Genomic DNA, 9,309 nt, shown 5'->3' with positions numbered 1-9,309 from the left:
TTTAATATAGGAAAATTTCTTATTATTTATATCCCCTTATAAGGTTTTAAATCTAACCTTATTATTCATCACTTAGTATTTAGAAGTTCTTTCATTATACTCTCAGTGTCTGTGGAAACTAGTAAGAATCAAGTATCCCAAACTATACGAGGAGCAAACGACTTATACTTTCGACCTTCATTATCGTTCTTTAGGAAAGCTTGAAACCAGTTCTACTCCGAATACCTAATATGCGCGTCACTCATCGTTCCTGCATTTTCAGATTGCGGCGCGATCTCCATTACTCAAGCGCATTTCTTGGAGCGAATGGACCAAGAACGACAGAATCCGCTACCCTCGCGTCACGACCGTTAAGCCGGAGAACGCACCCGAGGCAACATGTTACGACCAGGTTGGCTCGCTTGCTGAAACTTTGTACATTTGAAGCGCTAACTTATAAAGGATCGGCCCTACCGGCACGGAACACTCAGGATACGATACTGCCGACGCCATCTTCAAAGCTAGAAAATACCCATTGCTCGCCGCTGGGGTAGTTGCGCTTGGCTGTGGTATATATGTCAGCATGATGATATCGTCGTTTGCGAGCGAACCCTCAGCAGATCTCCAAGCTTCTCCGACCGGTCGGCCACCCACATTCACTCGTGAATCTGCCCGCCAGTTCGACTCCAGCCTCGATGCATCTGAAGAAGCCATGGGTATTATATCACTGCGGAAAGATATCGGTCGACTTGCCATGGGCCATGTCCTCGAGGTGGCGCTTGGGACTGGGCGTAATTTGGCTTTCTATGACTGGAGTAGAATAGTCCCTTCGCAACATGACATGGCGCCAGGGAAGTCCGATGCTCCGCAGCAAGCTATACTTTCTTTTACAGGTGTTGATATATCGGCAGATATGCTAGGGGTTGCCATTGACAAGCTGCCTAAGGCCGTTCCTGGCATGACCGACATGACTCCGACCGTATCAGCCCGCACGGCATCGTCAGGTGGTGGATGGCGAGAATTCGCATATCTTGGCGGAAAGGTCAGGGTCGCACAGTGTGATATCCAGGGTATACTCCCGCCGCCAGAGCCGACAGTTTGCAACGACCAAAAATACGATACAGTTGTCCAGACTTTTGGTCTATGTAGTGTGTCAGATCCCGAAAAGGTCTTATCCAATTTGGCAAGCGCCGTCAAGGTTGGAACTGGTAGGATCATACTTGTGGAGCATGGGCGTGGATGGTGGCGGCTTGTCAATACCCTTCTTGACTGGTCTGCGCTTGCACACTACCGCAAGTATGGTTGCTGGTGGAATAGAGACATTGTCGGAATCATCGAAGGCGCAGCTAAGTTAACACCAGGTCTCAGGATCGTACGACTGGAAAGACCCTTCATCACGCAATTGGGCACTACGGTATGGATTGAGCTAGCTGTGGATTCACCCACTGGTGGCGAGCCGTCGCACGATCCGTGACAGCCGTTAAAGGACTCTCTAGAGTATGCCTAAAGAGCTTCAGCTCTTCCGGCGTACGGAATGGGGTTTGGAAGGAGATATCTTCGTTTCTTATCATTGCTTCATCTCAACGTAGGCCTAGGCTGCATACACAGCCTGATCTTGTACACTACAAAACCATAAAAAATACAGATGATTATCCATCATATCACAAGTCGGGGTCTTTCGACGAAGGTCGCTGTGCTCAGCAGGCATCAAGCAAACAATCAAGCTCATCGAGCTCAATGTCCTCGGGCTTGTAGTCCCACTCGAGCGACTTGCCAAACTTCAGCCAGTTATCTTCTGTCTCTTTTCTAGTGCTTGATGGTGGGAAAGTCGCTCGGAATGCCGGACTAGCCATGAAATTCGTAGACACTGTTGACCCAGCGGCGATGTATGATCTGTCTCCAAATAGGTCATCCCGAGCAAGGTCGTCGGGTTGGACATGCTCTCCACAGCCTGGTAATGGTTCGCCAGACAGCTTGCGCTTATGAAGTCCGTCTGCCGTTTGAGTAAATTCTCTCTCGTCCTTCTCCAAAGGGGGAGAGGCGCTTCTTAGGGAGCGGGGCATGCGAACAGTCTTCGAAAAAGACCCAATTGGCGTGACGGGGACATTCATATCATCGACCATGTCATCAAAGTCAGGTGAAAGATCGACCTCTGCGAAGGACTCACTCACGGCGTGCGCATCATCGTCGTCGTCACCGGAAGAGAGAACCCAGAACTCGAGGATCGAAGGAGGATATGACGACCCGGAGGACGAAAGCTTGAGGGGCAGTCATAGGAGGGGAACGGCTTTGCGGGCGCATGTTGTGAGATGATAATTACTTCGCGAAGACTCAAGTTCCTTCGCTAGTGGACAGGGCGCCAAAGCAGACCAGCATGGGCGCTTGAGATATGAGGCTAATCTAGCAGATATGAGGGCGGATGGGTTCGCCGAGCTGAAGTAGTCGCATGTTAGCAGCGATCAAACAAGGAGATCAACGAGACTGTTGACACGTACTTTTGAACAATGGAGAGACTCTCGGCGAGAATAGGGGCAAGTTCTTTCACGAGATGCGGTCGATTTGATGTCGCTTGGAGTTGTAATATCACAGCCTCCACAACGTTGTCATCGGTGCCCTCAAGGTCGATCAGTCGATTGGGTGTGTTTTCTGTGTCGAGTTCGAGCCTGCTTTGCCTTCTTTTCGGTGACGGTGGTGGAGTGTGCTTATACTTGCCAGCGGCGTTTTCTTCGAATGATATTGCCGTACTCGAGGTCGGGGAAAGTGGAAATGCGCAGCTTCCTTTCCCGTGTGACAGCTTTGCCCTCTTGTTGGCATGACGTGCACCAGGGACAGTAGTGGATTTGTATTCCCCTGATCGCTTCTCTACTACATTCTGGTGCGTAGAGGGTGTTCCAGCAGCAGCGGCTCCAGTAGCAGCGGCTGCGGCGGCAGCGGCTCGTTCGGCGTGGGAGACTGGGACGTGAACCCCAAGCAATGTCAAGGAAAGGGATTTGCGGCGAGTATTATAAGGCATATTGCATTCCAAATTGATCGATCCAGCTATCGGTCGAAGTGCGATGCTGGGGTGAGACGGTTGGTTCCGGAGCGACTTGTGAATTTCGTAAGGGCGGTCGATATAGTAGACACACACGGGCGTGGTTGTTTGCTTGGATTAAGGAGGGATGTGATATAGAGATGGGTCCGGCCCTGATCATTCGCAACTGACTGCTGGTACAATATGTCATACAATGACAAGGAGACAGGGGAATGAGAGGTGATGGATCATATGTGTGTCCTGTAACTGGTGGCAGACATGGGAAACTTTTTTTTCACACGCCCGCCGCATTGGATGGGCTCCATAGTTTCCATGACGGGGTGCATAGGATATGCCGGTGCCCCACTCTCGAGTCTTTGACAAGGCCCAATGACAAGGCCTCATCGCCCGCCGTACCATCATGCTGTTTTGCTTCGATATTTTCGGTTACTTAGTTAGACCTTAACTTCCTGAAATATGGATTCAGAGGTATCCTTGAGCGCCTTCATGATAAGCCGATACGTAAGCGCTGGGGATTCCGTTTTCCTTTGGTACCATATTTTAAGACGCTGCCACGTCCTGAGCACGTGTGGCTTTAGTGTTTGTATGGGAACATGCCGCCCGATAAGGGCCCGATGAGGGGAAGGAGAATAGCAAGAGCCATCAGTTCAATTAATTTGACCGGCCAACAGACGACATTTGTACTGCTGCAGACTATGCCTGTGAGGCTGGCTATCATCTTCTACCACAACCACTGCCTAGCCTTACAACGATCCCCCCCCTTTCGGTGATCCGTTCCTTATCTTACAAATTGATGGCATGTCGAGAAGTGTCATGCATCGTAAGGTATGCAGCGCTCCCCTGTTGCGCATCCTTTAACGCCGTCCTCCAAGAGTGAAGCCCTCATTTGCGTCACTTTCCGTAATGACACCAAAACATATTTGCGATCTCCCGGGAAGCCTTGTTGTGCGTACTGTGTTTCGTTATTTTTGGGGTGCAGGTACCCCGCCATCGTCCACACCGAGAGCAGCCACGAAGACACAGACGGGCATACACCGTTGACGTTCACATTGCCAGTGCAGGTCGTATACCTCATTACGCACGCTGAAGAACAGCGTGGAAACGATCGATTATCTTTGAAGCCAGGTTAGAATTTTGACCACACAATGTACGTAACACGAAAATCGCAACAATAGCAATGGAAACGTACCTCGGGTGACGACTTAACAAATGGTAGGTCGAAGAACGCATACTTTTCGTTCTTCAGAAGCTCCAGAACCGTGATCATGAGGCCCCAAGGCTGTGGCCAGAAACCGATCAGTCGTTCCCACAACACGCGCGTGATCTGCTGCCGGATCTCTGTGTCGTCGGGATCATTCAAGTCGCGGCCGAAAATTTCCAGCAGAACTCGACTGAAGTAGCTCGTCATATCGCCAGGGAACCTCAGCTGGTTAACCATGCCGACAACGAGGTAATAGCGGGGCTCCGGCGCCAGCTCATGCATCAATAGCGACAAAATTGCGACGTCCGTCGAAGATGGGTTGAAAGACTCTCCTCCTTGGGCCAAACGCCCCACAGCGTATTTGCCAATATGGAGTATGATCGCTTCGATGACGGATAGATTCGCGTTGATACTGACGAGCGCAAATCCGGTTTCGCGGGCGTCAGATTCGATGATGGCACGCGTCATGTGAGCCAAGCCGTCTTCCGATGGACCAGTGTGCAGAGCCTGATCGACTACGCCCAGGAGACCGTGCTCCCTCAGCAAAATAGGAGTGTCGTCTTCGGTACCCTCTTTCGCCTTCAACCCATTACTTTGATCCGCATTAGGACTCAGAGCATCCTGAGATGCCGGGTTTGCGGCGAGAATAGCATTGATAAGCTGCTTGCAGTGGGGAGGCAAGCTTATGCGTAGCTGGTCGGAATGAGCAGCGATGTACTCTGTGAAATCATGTTGCAGGACAACGAGCAGTTTTAATGTCGCACGGTATGTATCACGTGCCACGGCGGTGGGCTCAGGAGCTTTGAGCTGTTCCCCAACGAATTCGAAGAGCATGCGTAGGAGTGTCGTATACGCTGACCAGCCTGCACGCTCCTTCAGGATAACAGGTAGAAATGCTCTGTGTTGGATAAGCGACAGCCAGCCATAGGCGAAGCCCGGAAGGTATCGGGGACTGAGATCCGCGAGTCGGGAGGCAATTCGCAGCAGCATGTCAAGCTGCTCAAGCTCATCGACTTGACTTTCGATTGCGCCCACTTCATGGAGCAAGACGGATAGCAGACGATGGAAAACCCTTTGATTGAAGGGGTCAACTCGCTTCAAATGATGATGGCTCAGGACGAGGGTCAGCAGGGCTAGGATCGAGTCAAGATAAACTGGCCTTGATGTCGTTATGCCCCGCGTCCCTCTGCTCCATGGCCTTGATAAGAACGCCTATCATCTTTTGCGAGTGCGTCTGTAGCGACGAAGGCATCTGCACTTGTGCCTGTTGTGTGCGCAAAATGCTTCGTACCTGTCAACACAGACGTCGACGGCGACCCTGATAAGAAGAATAAATCGTCTTTGTTCCTTAGCAAGACCTCTGGCTGCTTCTGTCGCGCAAAGAGCACCGCGGAATCGTCGGGCGCATTGGGGTTGCCATAGAAGATGAACCCATTCATCAAAAACATCCTCCATTTTGATCTCGTTGATGCAAAGATATCGGTGTCCGCTGCCACGCTCAGAGAAATACCTTGGCTTGACAGCTTCGTCAATAGCCGCTGAGAAACAGGCGATTCCGGATCATCGTGGACCAAAGTCCATGCGACATCCAGGGTGCGTACGAAGTCGCCGTATAGGGCCAGTGGCCGAGTCCCCAAGAGGGTCAGGTCAATCATCTGTTCCAGGAATTCCAGGGAACCTTCTTTCCGTTGCTGCACCGTCTTAGCCAGCGCAACGTCAACATTTCTCCAGTCGATCAAGTCTGTTCGCAACAGGGCAGCCAGGAGCGGCAGGCGAAGGAAGCTCGAGCCAGGTTGTTGTCGGAACAGTGTCGTCACTCGATTGTTCAACCCCGGTCCAGAGATTTTGCGCAGGGTTTCAAGAACGTGAACCAAACTCTCCAGAGCAAGATTGTCTTCAACCTGGCTGAATATAAGCTGGATAATTTGCTCAGCAGCAAAGAGGGCAAATTCTTCCGAATTTTGTGAAGTCTTGATCATGTGCTGAACCAATGCATCCACCACGTCGAGAACAGGATGGGGCCTGGGCAAATCAATGAAATGGTCTTCACGGGCTTCTGTCGCACACGTTGGAGCTCAACCAGGAGCTTCTGGACCCTCTCGAAGAGGGCTCGTCCGTCCAGCTGAAAAGGCCGACCACTTGCGACAGCACCCAGATGTGGGGGTCCATAGGACGGCATGTGGGCAGTCAGGTGTTGCGCCGCGGGGCGTCTCGGCTGGTGTGGAGATGGGCAGGGAATTGAATTGATCTGCCAATACATCGTTGGCCATTGATCTGGTTGTCTCCGATACCGATGGCGCGTGTGAGACGGTTGTGGTGTTGCTGGCCCGCGGTTGACGAGCGAAATCTTCATAGATCGCCATTTGTTCAGGATTCAATCCGCTGAGACTCGGTGACAGCTTAAATGGATTAGGTATGGTCCATGCCCACCGACTAAGAGAAGGATCGACGTATGGTTCGTTCGGTCTCTGCGCGCGATGGCGGCGGCGAGCGTCCAACTCGGTTTCGATCATCTCTTCAATCTCAGGCACCGCCCTCTCCTCGGCCTGTTTTTCAATGATGTTACAGGCGAGGTCTAAGTTCGAATTGACGCACATTATGATGGTCCCTTCAGGCAAGCCCTGCGGCAAGTCGTTGGAAAGGTTTCGCAAGTAGTTGGTGAAGTTTCCCCTGAGTGGCTCCTTGGACGTTACGAGTGCGAGGCTACCAGCAGTTGCTTTTACCATATTAATAGCAGATGTGCGGATTCTGTTTTCGTCGGGCTCCGTAGCAAAATCCTTGCGTATCATTTCCCTCGTTGAAATAGCTGCAATGGTCACCGATCTGTCAACTACCGGCTGAATGATATCTTGCAACGCGCGAGTGAGGGCAGTGCGCACGATATCGTGCAGTCGCGTGGTGGCAACCACCATCTCATTGGTCGGGGGTATTTGAATCATTGGCGCGAGGTCTGGGATTGATGCTGGGAGGATTTGTGGTGACAAACCTGCGCTAACGCCTGTAGCTAGGCCGTTGAGCGACAGATTGTCAAATGACTCCAGGTTATCGTGACCGAGAAGCTCTAATGGCTCGTCGGCAGCGGTACGATTAAGAATCTCGCCCGAGGGCTCGATTGTCTTATGGTCCAAGCTAAGTCCTTTGCAGAGCACCTCGATCTCGAATTTAAGGTTGAGTTTGAGTTCCGCATGATGATAAAGGTCGATCAGTAGGTGAATGATATCCATGAGCCAGGGGTTGGGGGGGCGAAAGACTGTTGAGTGAATTCCTTGAATCAGAACCTTGCAGACGAACGGAAGAACAACAACCAGCCTCTTGGTATCGTGTGCCTCGAGGAGAAGCTGCTTAAAAGCAATGTTCTTGTGCTTGATCGGTCTGTCCCGTGCCAAGGTCAAAAGTCCCAGCCAACCACCGAGATTCTTGAGGTGAGAGCGCTCGGTAGGGTTAGTGATGGTCGCCTCGGAGTTGAGCATACGTGCAACGCTGAGATAAGTCTCTCTCAAGACCTCCGCCCAAAGGACCTTGTCCTCGAAAAGTTTCACCAAATCCAAGTAGACTTGATGATAGTTGGGTTGCATCTTCGCACGCTCTTCGACAAGATGGCTGGCAAACCACTGCTGGTGCCTCTGCTCGACCATGTCTCGTAGTTCCTTGCACATAGACTGGAGAGTGGTCTCTGTAAGATTGTTGAGGACGAACTGGATCTTTCCCTGGGTGTCATCCGACGGACTCTCAAATGCAAGCGCGGGGAATGAACTTTCTGCGTTGATCGAGGCAAATGGAGGTGCTTGGCGATCAGCATCACGGGACTCGTCAGCACCGCCGTTGGGGACAGGCTCAGCAGAGAACGCAGCTGCGTGGGTGGGTGGGTTGGGGCCGGTGCGCGAACGGCTGCCCTCTTCTTCATGTTCTCGGACAACGTCCTCGGCCTTTTTCCATGCTTCTGTTCCTTGGAGGCCGGGTATCTGCAGCAGTTGCTTGCAGAATCCAGGCCACTCTCTAAAACGTGAAAAAAGTTGCATCAAAGCTTGCAGACCGAACTTATACATGGAGACATCTGGAGGATAGTCTCTCACAGCTTCAAGAATCATACCCAGTCCGATCTTGAGCGGTAGATCCGCAATCAGCTTATGCGATATGATACCGCCAAATAGAACCGCTGTGGTTGCGAGTGCCTCGAGCGGATAGTCCACGTAATGAGCGTACTCGTCGAAAAGCCCATGAATCATGCAAGCGAAGACGTCCTGATCGAGGGGATCGCGAGAGTGTTTATACCGACGGAGGACGTCGACGATATTCCGAACCTGTATCTCGTCGCCGTACATCTTTTTGTAGTGCTCTTCCATTTTCGCATTTGCAGCCAATGGCAATGCATTGCCGTCAGCACCGTTCGCATCGATAACGTCGTCATACCCTTCCCCATAGTTGATCAGGCGGGGGTAGACAGTGATACAAGACCGCTGCACCAGGATCAAGTCGTGGACCGGAGCCTTGGGCATGAAGTCTTCCAATATCTGGAGAAGTGCCGAGACGGTTTTGACTTGAAGGGTCGTGGATTTGACGATGGACTGCCCATCAGGCGGGCGTTGATATTGAAGCTCAAGATTTGCCTTAATAAGCAAGAATTGTTGTAGGGATCGGGCTACTTCGGCGCTCCGTTCGGAATTCTGTCGAGCCCAGTGTCCAAGGTCTAGGTAGCCTTCTGCGTGTGCGAAAGCTGCGAGGTCCAAACCAAAGCCACTGGTAAGCGAAACGAGGTCCTCGAGCCACTTGTGCTTGACTGCATGCTCGAAGATTAGAGGCAGATCGGTCGGCTTGACGGCGTGGGCGTCAATAAGCCTTTGAGTCACCCATTCCCGGTCCCTTTGCCAAAGGCTGTCGAGGACAAAGTCATACTCTGCAGATCTTTTGTAAAGGAAGTTATCGAACAAGGAAATCAATGTCTCGGTGGCCATTGAAGGCCAAGGCTTGGGAACCCCGAAAGCAGAGACGACAAAAATGTCTAGATTGGTACACAACCTCTTGAAATAGGCGTTGGCCTCGACAGTTGTGAGGCATGAACGGAATGAAGTGCAACATGGTAAGACAGCAGCAAGGG

The 9,309-nt window shown here is 51.6% G+C and overlaps 3 protein-coding genes across 3 annotated transcripts in view; 1 reads left to right on the top strand and 2 right to left on the bottom strand.

Moving 5' to 3' along the window:
• Positions 1-139: 139 nt before the first annotated feature.
• Positions 140-2,364, top strand: VDBG_09321 (methyltransferase OMS1; the record flags this gene model as incomplete). Its single annotated transcript, XM_003000780.1, has 2 exons — positions 140-391; positions 442-2,364. 2 exons carry the CDS (start codon positions 231-233, stop codon positions 1,451-1,453), a joined length of 1,173 nt encoding a protein of 390 aa, XP_003000826.1.
• VDBG_09320 (conserved hypothetical protein) lies at positions 1,677-2,992 on the bottom strand (the record flags this gene model as incomplete). Its single annotated transcript, XM_003000779.1, has 2 exons — positions 1,677-2,237; positions 2,849-2,992. 2 exons carry the CDS (start codon positions 2,990-2,992, stop codon positions 1,677-1,679), a joined length of 705 nt encoding a protein of 234 aa, XP_003000825.1.
• Positions 2,993-3,644: 652 nt separating this feature from the next.
• The window catches only part of VDBG_09319 (conserved hypothetical protein), a gene marked incomplete at both ends in the record, with an annotated part of 7,145 nt that continues 1,480 nt past the window's right edge, over positions 3,645-9,309 (bottom strand). The window contains 4 exons of the mRNA XM_003000778.1: positions 3,645-4,126; positions 4,203-5,347; positions 5,506-6,236; positions 6,645-9,086. Of these exons, the coding sequence (XP_003000824.1) occupies positions 4,088-4,126; positions 4,203-5,347; positions 5,506-6,236; positions 6,645-9,086 (4,357 nt within the window). The remainder of the gene's footprint in view (positions 4,127-4,202; positions 5,348-5,505; positions 6,237-6,644; positions 9,087-9,309) is intronic.

Source organism: Verticillium alfalfae, genomic scaffold (genome assembly GCF_000150825.1).
Source record: "Verticillium alfalfae VaMs.102 supercont1.14 genomic scaffold, whole genome shotgun sequence".
Taxonomy (NCBI): Eukaryota; Fungi; Ascomycota; class Sordariomycetes; order Glomerellales; family Plectosphaerellaceae; genus Verticillium; species Verticillium alfalfae.
Note: the sequence above shows the minus strand (reverse complement) of the source record. Positions and strands in the feature narration are given on the sequence as shown.